This window comes from Emys orbicularis, chromosome 9 (genome assembly GCF_028017835.1).
Source record: "Emys orbicularis isolate rEmyOrb1 chromosome 9, rEmyOrb1.hap1, whole genome shotgun sequence".
NCBI lineage: Eukaryota > Metazoa > Chordata > Testudines > Emydidae > Emys > Emys orbicularis.
Window position 1 is genome coordinate 39648087 of NC_088691.1, and position 12688 is coordinate 39660774.

At 48.3% G+C, this 12688-nt stretch overlaps 1 protein-coding gene across 1 annotated transcript; it reads right to left on the reverse strand.

Moving 5' to 3' along the window:
* Window positions 1-979: 979 nt before the first annotated feature.
* Window positions 980-10428, reverse strand: GLA (galactosidase alpha). Its single transcript, XM_065410536.1, has 7 exons — window positions 10253-10428; window positions 8866-9040; window positions 8118-8295; window positions 5977-6068; window positions 4842-5003; window positions 3875-4072; window positions 980-3616 (listed from the first exon to the last, which is right to left on the reverse strand). The coding sequence occupies exons 1-7, from the start codon at window positions 10426-10428 to the stop codon at window positions 3290-3292; spliced, it is 1308 nt and encodes a 435-aa protein (XP_065266608.1). The 3' UTR covers window positions 980-3289.
* Between the last annotated feature and the right edge of the window lie 2260 nt (window positions 10429-12688).

A 12688-nucleotide genomic window follows, 5' to 3' on the forward strand; every position in this document is an offset into this window, starting at 1 on the left:
TGGCTTTTGCTGAGCCTACTGAATAGCAGTTGGCCTCATTCCTTATACTAGATATATAGAGCTGGCCTCAGTTTAGATCCCTCTTCTCTACAAGCACTAGGAGTAAACTGAAAATTATAGGGAGTAAATGTACAAAGGCCCTTGTGGCAGGGTCTAGCTGCCCTAATACAAAATGTAGAGATTTCACTATGACAGATTCACCTCTTTCCAGTACCATTCTTAGGCAGTGATCATTCATTGCTGTTGGTAGATGTGAACGTGCTGCTGGTAGCTCAGACAAGCAGAGTTGTGTGGGCTAAGCTTCATGTATTTAGCCTGTGGTCTGCTTCACCCTCCATGTTGGAAAGGGAATGTCTCATTAGCCTGTTCAGCTAGAAGCAAGTGTTTAGCCTGATCCCATCCTTAGGCATAGGCTTTAGAGAAACCTGGCTAGCTTTCTGTTTCACACCAGCACTTAACACCAACCCAAGATTCCTTACCTTAATAAAGCACAAAGCACTAAATCCATGTGTGAAGGTTACAGACTACCAGCTAGCACTAAAAAAGGTCAGTGAGATCCATTAGAATATGAATTGCAGGTGCTGTTCTTAGATACTGACCTCTACTTCTGTCAAGGTTCCTTCCCCACTCTGAACTTTAGGGTATAGATGTGGGGACCTGCATGAGAGGCTCTAAGCTTAACTACCAGCTTATATCTGGTTTTGCTGCCACCACTCCCGAGTGCTAACTCCCTTCCCTGGGTATCCTTGAGAGACCTATCCACCAATTGCCTGGTGAACACCGATCCAAACCCTTGGATCTTAAAACAAGGAGAAATTAACCTTCCCCCTTCTTTCCCCCCTCCAATCCTGGTGAGTCCAGATCCAATCCCCTTGGATCTTAAAACAAGGAGAAATTAACCTTCCCCCTTCTTTCCCCCCACCAATCCTGGTGAGTCCAGATCCAATCCCCTTGGATCTTAAAACAAGGAAAAATCAGATTCTTAAAAAGAAGGCTTTTAATTAAAGAAAGAAAGGTAAAAATCATCTCTGTAAAATCAGGATGGAAAATACAGGATAATCAGATTCACAGGGTAATCAGATTCAAAGAGCCCAGAGGAACCTCATTTAGGCTTAAGTTCAAAGTTACAGCAAACAGAGATAAACACTCTAGCAAAAGGTACATTTACAAGTTGAGAAAACAAAGATAAACCTAACATGCCTTGCCTGGCTGTTACTTACAAGTTTGAAATATGAGAGACTGGTTCAGAAGATTTGGAGAGCATGGATTGATGTCTGGTCCCTCTTAGTCCCAAGAGCGAACAACCCCCAAAACAAAGAGCACAAACAAAAGCCTTCTCCCCCCACCAAGATTTGAAAGCATCTTGTCCCCTTATTGGTCCTTTGGGTCAGGTGTCAGCCAGGTTACCTGAGCTTCTTAACCCTTTACAGGTAAAAGGATTTTGGAGTCTCTGGCCAGGAGGGATTTTATAGTATTGAACACAGGAGGGCTGTTGCCCTTCCCTTTATAGTTATGACAACTTCAAAGGAGAGGAGCCCTCTAGTTTTCTTAAATCTAAGCTGTATAGAGGATGCCAAGGAGCATCTGGCAGCATCTCTGTAAAATTCCACTTGATACGAAGACTAAACTTTGGCAGAAAAAAAAGATAATGTATCTCTACCCACACACAACTGAGCTTCTTCATATGCAGCAACAGGAAGGTAGCTCTATTAAGTTTTAGTGTATATGCCTCTTCTAGCATAACTTTTACAGCATTAGCAGGAGGGGAAACTCCTTCCATGTTTTGTAACAGAATAGTGTCTGTCAGCTATTGACTATGAATGGGATGATTTTTTGACTGGAATTCAAAAGTACAGCTTTTATAGCTAAGCTGTTCTTTGCAGTGGAGGTTTAGAGTGGCATCTTAAGCAAGTCGTTGATAGGATACAGGTTCCTGTAGCAATTCTGCATGCAAACTTAGCACCTTTTAGGCTTGTTGAAATAATTGGTAGTATGTAATGCTAGATGAGAAGACAGCCTTTGATGGTGCATCTCTAAGAGAAGGCAGAAGTCATCCGCACCATCTATTAGTGAAGTGCTTTACTACAATTATCAAAGGTGTTTAGGAATAGGTAAACTTTAATTTTTTTAGCAAGACTTGTGTACAATGTTCTTTATGTGCAGGTGTCTTGGTATGTGTGGATGTGATTAGTTTCACAATAGAACTAGAAAACCTGCCGCAACAGAAATCTCAGATCACACTCAAGCTGAGTGTAAGCTCAGTTCCACACACCACTACAAAAAGCCTCAACCCCCTCGAGTGTCTAGTAAGGTAGATTATACCAAAGGAAGGAGATGGTGGGGAAAAGGACCCAGCAAGCCCAAACCTGCCCTAATCCATTTCCTTTTACTGGCATCAGTCAACATCAGTGGGGAGGGGAGAAACCCCTTTAACACACCATCCTCGACCTATGGGTAGCTAATGATTAATCCCTGTGCACCAAAAACTGTATTTCTTTAGTCCAAAGTCCAGAGCCAGCAGTGGAACATACAGCTGCTGGCACCAGGACAATCAGTAAGATGGGTGACTGCCCTCCCCTGAAGAAACATGGATTTAAAAAAACCCTAGAACAAAGTGAAAGCCACAGGAGTGGGAGATATGACTACATGGATATAGAGTCCTTTACTCATATTAAAGGGAGACAGCTGGCAAGAAAGTGATAGCCTAAAAAGTACTGGCTTAAGACACAGTCATCACAGCAAGGTGAGAGCAACCTTGGGCAAAAGGGTAGGGGGTGACTATATGACTTCAGGTGGGGGTTTGAGGGTGGAGTGTGTGTTTTCTTGCAGCTGGTGTACATCAGTCACACTGGCCTGAGAGGAAGCTGTTAAGGCAGGAGGGGAGCACTCTTCCCCTGAGTCCTGGCACCACCGAAGAACCTCACTAACACGGTACATGCTTGCTCTGCATTTTCTCACCTGTTGCCAAGGCCATTAGGTCTTTACAGAAGGCTGATCCAGTCTAATTGACCAACTCAATCCTTTAGCCCCCAGAGAAAGGAAGGTTCGGTTACATGCTACATTGAGCAGGACTTCGATAGATCTAGCAGGGAGCAGTAAAGGCACCCTCTCCCCAGTAATTGCAACACAAGGATGGAGAGAGATTACAGTACTTTTTGCTGGATTAGGGTTAATTTGGTAAAGTTCACCCATCACGGATGGGATCTTCAGCACTTACTGCCCACAGATGTGGAGGGGCAGGATTGGAGCAAAGGAGCTCTGGTGCCTGGGGAATTAGGTCACCCTTACATTATAAGATATCTGGAGATGGTTTTTTGTTGATGTTCATGACAGGGTTCTCATCTGGGAACTCCCCGATCTCCACCACCTTCAGCAGCACAGTACCCGTTGGGTTCACCTCAACGTTCAAGAACGAGACCCAGTTGTGTAGTCCCCAGTCCTCACTGGTGGGGAGGATCTGCTGGATGGAGCATGCAGGGTTGCAGGCCAGGCCATTGCCAAGGAAAGAGGTAGAGAAGCTGAAGATCTGGGGTCCTCCAATCTCCTGTCGATTCAGCACAGCCACAGCATAGGCACCCCCTGACAGAGGCCGCTCCCAGAGCTCAAAGTTGTTATCCTGCCAAAAATGGAAACCAAACAAATGTTTGAGGGGTGGGACTGACTCTACAGGTCCTAGTCATCTTCTCCCTAAGCAGGCAGCAGGAAGGAATGTGAGACTCAGTTCTCTGTGGGTGGATGTTTCAAAACTCGACTCTCCCCAGTCTACTCTGAGGGAGGCATACCACCCCCAGCAACCTAGTTTCACCTACATCTCACACCCCTGTGAGGAGAGGAAATCTCTTCCCTGTTTCAGTCGCTCCAGCCCCTATCATACCTTGCTGATACGGTATCCTTGCTTGCCCAGCGGGTCCTGATTGATGGCAATCACATCTTTGTTCTGGAGCAGCCACTTGGCCTGGGGGCTGATATGACGTAGGTCATTGGACATGAGCAGTGGAGCTGCCATGATAGCCCACAGCGCCATCTGAGTCAGCTGCTGGTCCCAGCTCAATCCAAAGTTGCCGATCACCAGCTGTGACAAGTGTAGAATGAGAATGGTAATACATATGGTGTTAACATTTTCATCCTAGTTAGACAACCCAGAGCCTGTCATCACGAGCTGGTAGGAGGAAGTGGGGCAAATGTCAAGGTCATGCAGCTATTTGGAGGTCAGGAGCTGGAGGAGTTAAGCAAAAAGTTATGGTGGGGGTAGACGAAGAAGGTTGTGACTGACCGGAAGACAGCACTCTGAGCACAAGGCTTAGTCTGAGGTCAAATACTCCTTGAGGAGTGGCTGCTAACTGGGTGCCCAGCTTGGGCCTGTTTTCACCTCTAGAGAGGCCTGAGTGATTGGCATTCTGAAAATTGGGCCCAGTGGGCCTCAGGCTGGGCAACCAGAGCTAGTGCCCACTTCTGAAAGCCTTGGGCTTACTTTTCAGAGTAGAACTGCTCTTAAACAATGGCTCCCCGCCGAGCCTGAGCAATGCATGCAGGTTACATTCCTCATCACTGTGGATATCCTACCCCATCATCGCACAGCCACCAGGCTGCCTGTTTTCCTGAGTCATGGGCCCCCTTTGATGAACCTGTTGTGCTAGGACCACAACAGAGGGTCCTCTGCCCCCAACATATTTCCCCAGTCAGTTCCTTACAAAGTTTCCTCCTGATTCCTTCTTTTGCTCTCAGGAATGGACTCCCCTTCCACAATCTTGCATTGGTGCTGCTCCCCACCCCTTATTCTTTAGGCAAGTAGAGGCCTCCTCATGGTGGTTGCAGTGTAACAAGAGCTCGGGTGTTCTCACCATGTCAGGGTCATTCCAGCCCCCTGGCCCAGCAACATCCACAATGCTGTCTTGGTGTAAAGCTGTCCACTCCAGGGTATTCTTAACACTGTTCCAGGCATCATAGATGTCAGCAAAGTTCCTCCAGTGATTGCAGTAGTGTTTGATTTCTGTGTAATTGGGCTGCCGGAGGACAAAGAGCAAGAGGGTGCTCATAGGAGATAGCTTGAGCATTTAGGATAAGGAGGCATAAAAGGATGGATGCACTGGGGAGAATCATAGATGGAAAAGACCCATAAGGTTATTCAGTCCATGTGCTGGGGCCAGTGCAGGATTGTTCCCTATGGTACATTCTCTGATACTTGCCCCACTCTAGGGTGATGGCATTTCAACCACTTCCCCTGGGAGAACATTCCATGGCCTCCTAAGTCTTCCTGATTTTATTCAGCCTAATGTCACATCATCAAACCTACTCATAACTGGTACCACCCTAAGTAATTACCCCTGGTTCTTGGGGTTTACAGCCTACAACTTCCAGTGGATTTAGTCCCCTCTTTACACAGAAGAGGGTTACTACATTCTGCCATGTCACAGCATGAAGGAGCCACCTACGGGTGAAGTCTTGCACTCTAGTCCCTTTACGGATTAGGATTTTGCTCACAGATTTCTCCCACCCTACTAGTGGCAAAATCCCTGATAGCTCAGTACTCCAAAATCCCCACTGGTGCAGGGGATTACTCTACTGGCAGATAGGCCTAAGGGGAGGGATTCTGTAATCCTCTGGGGAGCCCAGAGAAGAAGAACATCACAGCACCAGTTCTGCACAGATCACTCCTATTCAGCAGCGTGGCCAAATTGTCTCAGGGTTCCTCCTGACAGGTAGGACAGAGTAAAAGGATGCCTCTGCCATGAATTCTTGGCTAGCTGAGACCCACCTTAACCCTCTGCTCAGTGCCCCTTCATTCATCAACACTTCTTCCCTTCACCATCTCCCTTCAGCCACTTTGGCTCCTTTGATATTCAGCCAGGATTCATGTAGACGCACTTGAGATGATCTTGCAAGTTAATTCATTTCCTTAGTATTCTGAATCACCAATGTCTTCCCAGCATGCATCACATCTGACTAGGGCCAGTACCCTGGGGAAGGACTCCTTACCTTCTGCATGGGTCTCATGTAGAGAGGCCATTCACAAGAGTACACAATGCTTCTACCAGTCTTATTCAGGGCCAGAGACATGTTCCTGTAACCTGAAGGAAGAGAACAGTAGCCTGGTTATATCACCTACTGGGGCATAGGGAAACAGGAGGGTAACATAACTCAGCACCATTGGGTCTAATGTCAGATCAAGACTCTAGTAAAACTGGGAGTGGGTTGTGTGATGACATTTCCCATGGTATTGACTGAAAGTCAGAACCCCAGCTAGAAAGGAGTGGATTGTCATAGTCCAGCCAGACATCTGTAGTCCAGTTGCCTGCCTTTCAGGAAGTTGGAGCAGGTAGGAAGAGGGAAGTAATGTGGCTTAGAGACAGAAAACTCAACAGCCTCAGGGGACCTGGGTTCTATTCCTGGCTCTGTCAGTGCCTCAGTTTCCCCTTCTATAAAACAGGGGTGATACTTCATCTCCCTTTGTGAAGAGCTTCAAGATCTACTGATGACAAGTGCTATATAAGATCTAGGTGTTATGAGAAGGTGTTGTCTATTGCTTAGAGCAGAGGAATGGGCCTCAAGTCAGATACTGGTTTCAGCCGTCTGACCTAGGTTAAGGCAGCCATTACACTGCTCTAAGATTCAATGTACTCTTCGGTAAAATGGGTATAATAATTACATACTGCTGTGTAATGGGGCTTCCTCCCACCTCACTGTACGATGGGTTCTAGTCTAGACAATTAGTATTAGGCAAACTCAGTTTTTTGCTTTTACAGACAGCTGCTATTTTAACTTCATGAGCTGTTCTCCATGCTGAGAGCGGTTTGAGTAAAGCCAGCTGTGGCTAACAACTGCACAGCTCAGTAATGTGCGCTCCTTACCCTTATGAATCCCTAAGCCATTTGGATTCAGAAGGTAATGTGTAAGCAGTAGGAGACAAAGCCAATTGGGTGAGATTCCAGTATCACTACTCTTATCTTTGTACCTAGGAGAGCCCTGTCCTGTTTTGTCCTCTTTGATTTAAAGCATGAGCAGGGAAAGTTCCTTTGCTATTCCACTTAGAACTCTCATGGAGTCACAGAGAATCTCTGCCAAGAACTTCCAGCTTCACTAACGACTGCCTAAAGGTGCTTTTCAGCTGTGGGCCTGGCACTTGCAGGCACTGAAGTTGTGTGTTAGACTAATCAGCTTGGACAGGACCCCCTGATCAGTTTGCTCTGAGAGAGCGCAGAACCAGCTCCAGCCTGCCTGCTGCCAACCGCCACTCTGATAAGGACTGAGTCAAGGAGGAGTCCTCTTCTGAGCTGCCCTCTTCCCTTTTATGGGAGTCTACGATTTGTTAGACAGCACGTGTGCCTGGGGTTGGTTGCCTATGTGTGGTGAGGGTCCACAACTGACTCCTCAGCGTAGACCAACACTGTAAACTGACAGTTTAGTAGTTTTCTATGCTAACCTGCCTGTTGAGTTCTGGAGTTGTATGTGCAGACACAGGGTTCCCTAGTTGGTTTTTCCCCAGAGGTCTCTCAAGTCCCTTTGCTGCTAAGAGCCACAGGAATTGCACTTTTGTGAGGTACAAGCTGATTAGGGGTTCAATGCCTGAAGTGCTTTGAGTCCCTCGGATGAAAGGCTCTATTGAAGGGCTGAGCATTAGTAATGTTAGCAGATGACAGAGCAAACTGTGGAGAGGCCCCCAGAGTGTGTCTGATCACACCTCTTGGAGAGCCTCTCTCCCTAAATGATGCAGGCTCTGGGTCTGAGAAGGCTGCTCCCTCAAGCCATGCCTGCAGGTTTCAAGCGATGAAAGAGCCCAGCGCACCAAGCCATGGCAGGAGGCACTAGATGCAATGGAGGCTCATTGTGTGCACAAAGGGTGGCTGATGAATGGATAAAGTGAAGTCAGAGTGACCCACTCCTGGATCCCCAAGATGAAGATGACCTGCGGCATGTATGTCTGGCCTGTCAGAGAAGCTTCCTTTTGGTGCCCCTAGGTTCTCAGATGGCACCCTCCCCTCCAACCCTCTCCTCCTCATATCCCCTGTGCCAGTGGATATGTTCAGTGAAGAGCTGCTCTTTTGAACCTGTCTCAGCTCTGAGACAGTGCTGATTAGAAAGCATTCCCCCCACATGGAATGTCTACAGTTGGCACATACCTTCTGCCAGCTGGTTCTGTGTGCCGTAGTTACAGCCATCGAACTTCAGCAGGTCCACACCCCAATTGGCAAAGGTTTGGGCATCAAGGTCATAGTAGCCATAACTGCCAGGGAAGCCAGCGCAGGTTTTGTTTCCAACATCCGCGTAAATCCCCAGCTTCAGCCCTTTGGAATGGACCTGAGGGGAGCAGACAGACATACAATGAGAGCCAACAGCCATGGGGCAGAGAGAAACAGCGGTACTCAGTAGGAGAACAAGAAAGAAGTGAAATCCCTTTGCACTACCTTAACCACATAGCTGCTGAGTGAATTTCCCGCTCCTCCAAGAACAGGCCCATTCAAGAGAGAATCACTGCCCAGAAACCTCTGGGATCCCACTTTCACTGCCAATATAATTCATAGTCCTAGAGGAAAATATGTGAATGAGAACCAAACCTCCCTCCCACCCCAGGGGCTAGGATCCTCTTAAGGATTAGTTCAGGGGCCCTAGAGGCCAGGGTTTAGAAACCTGTGTATAGAATTTGCTAGGCAGCCAATCTGAAGAAGATCAATCATAAAAAACCTTCCAATATATCAAGCAAAATAGTCAGTTTTTGTAAATCAAGGAAAGTCCCCTGCCACCTCTCTATTTAAGTGAGGCACCCACTATAGCTCTTACTGTATGCATTATTCCAAATGGCCTGAATTAGAGGAAGGATGAAGATCCCATGAATGGAGATTTAGGTACCATCTCTAACTATACACTCACGTAGTCAGCCAGTTTGCGGATCCCACTGGGGAAGCGTTCTGGGTCAGGTTGGAGCCTGTCCTGATCATCTCGGGTCAGAGACATCCAGCAGTCATCAATACAGACATACTCATAGCCTACATCCTTCCAGCCATCTGACACCATCAAGTCAGCCATCTGCATAAACAGCTGCTCACTGAGGGACATAAGAACCAGGAGGTCATAGGGGTCCAAGTACCATGATGGTTAGTCAAAACAGTCTGTTAAGATTTATTATGTTGTGCTAAATCTGATCTTAAAAGCAGACAGGAGATCTTTCAGCCACATGGTTTCTACCTGCATAGTTACTTTCTAGGAAGGGCACATAGATGCTACAGTGCAGTATAAATACATCAGTTGGATTAAAGACAATACTACAAACACCTAATATTTGTAAAGTGTTTTTCATGCAGAGATTTCAAAGCACTTTACACAAATGGGTTAGAGTCCGCTAGTGGGAAATCCACATTCATGTGGTAAATGTTAGCCTGGGAAAAAAACAGCCAAAGGCCCATCTTAAAGATCTGAATGGGACACTGGCCAATCCCAAGCAGAGGGTTTGTTTCCAGCCCTGGAAGAGATCACCCCCTCCCACACACACACACTTCCCCATCAAGATTGCTAAACTTTTTACGGACCAAGGTTCTGGTTGCTGCCTGTACTGCACAAACAACATGGTTATCCCAGATGCGGAGTGAAAAAAAGATCTGTCTCGGAGTGCAAATGAGATTGGACAGGATGTTTTTTAAACCACGTCCCAGAATTATGCTAAAGCCTTGGCCGTGGTTGTATTTAGAGACAACTGCATTGTCCCTGGATTCCCTGCCCAGTCCCTTTGCAGTGCAGGTTTAGAGGTGTCCCTAATCCCCTGACTGCCAGGAAGGGGAAGACAGGGGTGGATCGCTCCATAATTGCCCTGTTCTGTACATTCCCCCTAAAGCCCTGGTACAGGCCACTGCTGAAGCCAGGATACGGAGCAAGTTAGACCATGGTCTGTCTCACTAGGGCAGCTCTTATGTTCGGACGGGCCCTTAGGGAGAAGCGAAGCCTCATCAGTTCCCTGTGCTCTGCCGGCACAAGTAGAGCGGCTCTTTGTTCCTTGTAATTAAGCCTGCGGAGAAGGGAACTAGAAGGTGAGCAAGTCACGCTCTCCCCATTTGCATCAGAGCCGCAAGGTTCAGTTCCCAGGCACCTGACCGCTCTCCTCCCACCGCTGCAGCTGCCCGCGGCTCCGAATCCAACCCCAGTAGCGTTCACACGGGGCTGTGGCTCCCACTCCTCGCCTCGCCCCCCCCCCAAAGGCGGCCGCCTGCGGAGCGCAGCTGACTGCAGGGCCACAGAGGCGGCCCCGGCGCCCCCCGCCCGGTACCTGATACAGGAGTGCGGCTCCCGGGCGCAGTTGGTGCTGCACAGGAAGCGCTCCCAGTGCAGCCAGCCCATGGTGGGGGTCCGGGCCAGCCCATTCTCCAGCGCCTCGGCCCCGGCCAGCAGGACCAGGACCCAGGCCAGCGTAGCCCCCCGCCAGCTTCCTACAGCCGTGCCCATCAGCAACGGGGACAGTCACCAATGTCAACGCGCGCAGGCCTGCCAACCTAACCCCGGGCGGGCACTCCGGCTGGCCAATCCCGACCTGCCGCCCTCACAGTTTAGCCAATCAGAGCACGTAAATCTACAGGGTGCCGCCACATCCAGCAGGGTAGGTGCGGTCCCAACCCGGAAGCGGCGCAGGAGACAGAGGGAGTCATGTGGTTGAAGTGAAGGGGGGGGGGGCTGTCATATGACATCGGTGCAGGGTGTCAGGTGATGGCCTCTCATATTTGCCAGTGTCTCCCAGAGGGAATGAGGTAACCCTTCCCCTCCCCATGGAGTGGCAGTGGTGGGAGGTGTCTCCCTTTCCATGACCCAAGCTGGGTGCTGCCCAACTTTAGAGCCCTTTGCTACAACATGGCCATGGGTGGAGCGAGGTCCCCCACACTGCTAGCTCCTGCCCTGGCCTGGCAAGAGGGCAGTTCGGTCACTAGGGCCCAGTCCTACTTTAAATTGTGTCAGACTCCTGAGGTTCCTGCAGTGTTGCTAACTTGGTTTTATTTAAAGTCTTGTGATAGCAGGAGTTTTCCTTAAAGCCCCAGCTGCTGGAATCAGGAGATGACATGAGAATCTCAGCTTCCATTTACCTATATAAAATGGAAGTGTCTAGTCTTCAGAGTTGCTGAAAAAAGCATGAAACTGTGAAGTGGCTGCCCCCTAAAGGCTCTGGAATCAGAAAACAAATAAAAAGAATCTAAAATATATTATTTTAAAAAAATAATCTCATGATTTTCTGGACCTTGACTCATGAATTTTGAATGTTGGGGGTTGGCCATACTGGATCCCATACTCCCACTGAGTTAAATAATACAGTATTGCCCACAAATCACGAGTCAGGCCCCTCAACAATCATAAGATTTAAAAAAAATAATAAGTGGGTTATTTTTCTTTGCCTTCTGGTTTCTGAGGCATAACAGTGCATTTGGTTCAAAACTTCAAGGTCTTCTCTATGAGAGCTAGAAATCTTTTTTCCAAATGAAAGCTAAGACTCTCCGCTCTAGGAGATGGGGGTCTTAAAAAAACAGTAAATGTCACATGACTCGCAATACAATCATGAGAGCTGGCAACGCTACCACTGCTAGCTCTGGTGCAGCAGGGCCGTTACTGGAAAATTTTATAGAATTTTCTAGTATAGAAACACTCCAGTTAATATGGATAGGAGCAAGATCAGGCCTCAAGTTGCTAAGAGGGGAAGGATAAGGTTAGGATAACAGGCCTTGGAATCAGGAGGGTTAAGTTCTACTCTGGCCTCTACTGTTGTCTTGTTTTGGGCAAGTCATGCAACTTCTGTATGCTTCAGTTTCCTTATATGCAAAATGATGATGACCTATCTCAGTGAGGGAAAGCACTTTCAGACCTGTGGATGGAAGGGACTAGAGAAGGGCAATGTACTAGGGTTGTCAACAGTCCCGTATTCAGGGCCGGCTCTAACTTTTTTGCTGCCCCAAGCAGCAAAAAAAAGCGCTGCCCCCCGAGCCCCCCCCGCCGAGCGCCGCGCCGCCGGAGCCCGCTCCCCCCCGTTGAGTGCCGCCGGACCCCCCCCCCGAGCGCCGTGCCCCGTGCCGCTCCCCCGCTGAGTGCCGCGCTGCCGGAGCCCGCCCCCCCGCCGAGCGCCGCGCCGCCGGAGAGCTCCCCCCCACGGAATGCCGCGCCGCGCTCCCCCCGCCGCCCCTTACCAGGTGCCGCCCCAAGCATGTGCTTGGGTGCCTGGTGCCTGCCCTGCCCGTATTACAAGGGACATCCCTTATTTTTTCATCTCTGTACAACAAGATTGGGAGTTGCTGAGTGCTGCAAAAAGCAGCAAGAAATACCCCTGGCGAATACTGTGTATTAATTATTATTAATATAATAATTATTATTATAATTAATGATGATAATAATAATATTGGGAGAAGGAGCTGGGCGGGGTGCTAAGAATACAGTCCCTTATTTTTGAAATGCAGTGTTGGCAACCCTACAATGTATTTGTGCCAATTGTGGTGATGGCTTGTGTGATGAGGAAACAGGATGAGAACCATTGGCAGGGCGCAGTTGATAGGCATCAGATGGTAATAACTGGAGCTGGATAATTCATTTGAAAAATATCACAGAACTCAGTTATTTGAAGAATATTATTTGACAAGCTGTGGTAGCAAGTTTTAAGTCATTACTAGTCTGTGCTGATTCAAAACTGGCAACCTAATGGGGGAGGGCTGCATAGCTCATCTTCAGTTCCATA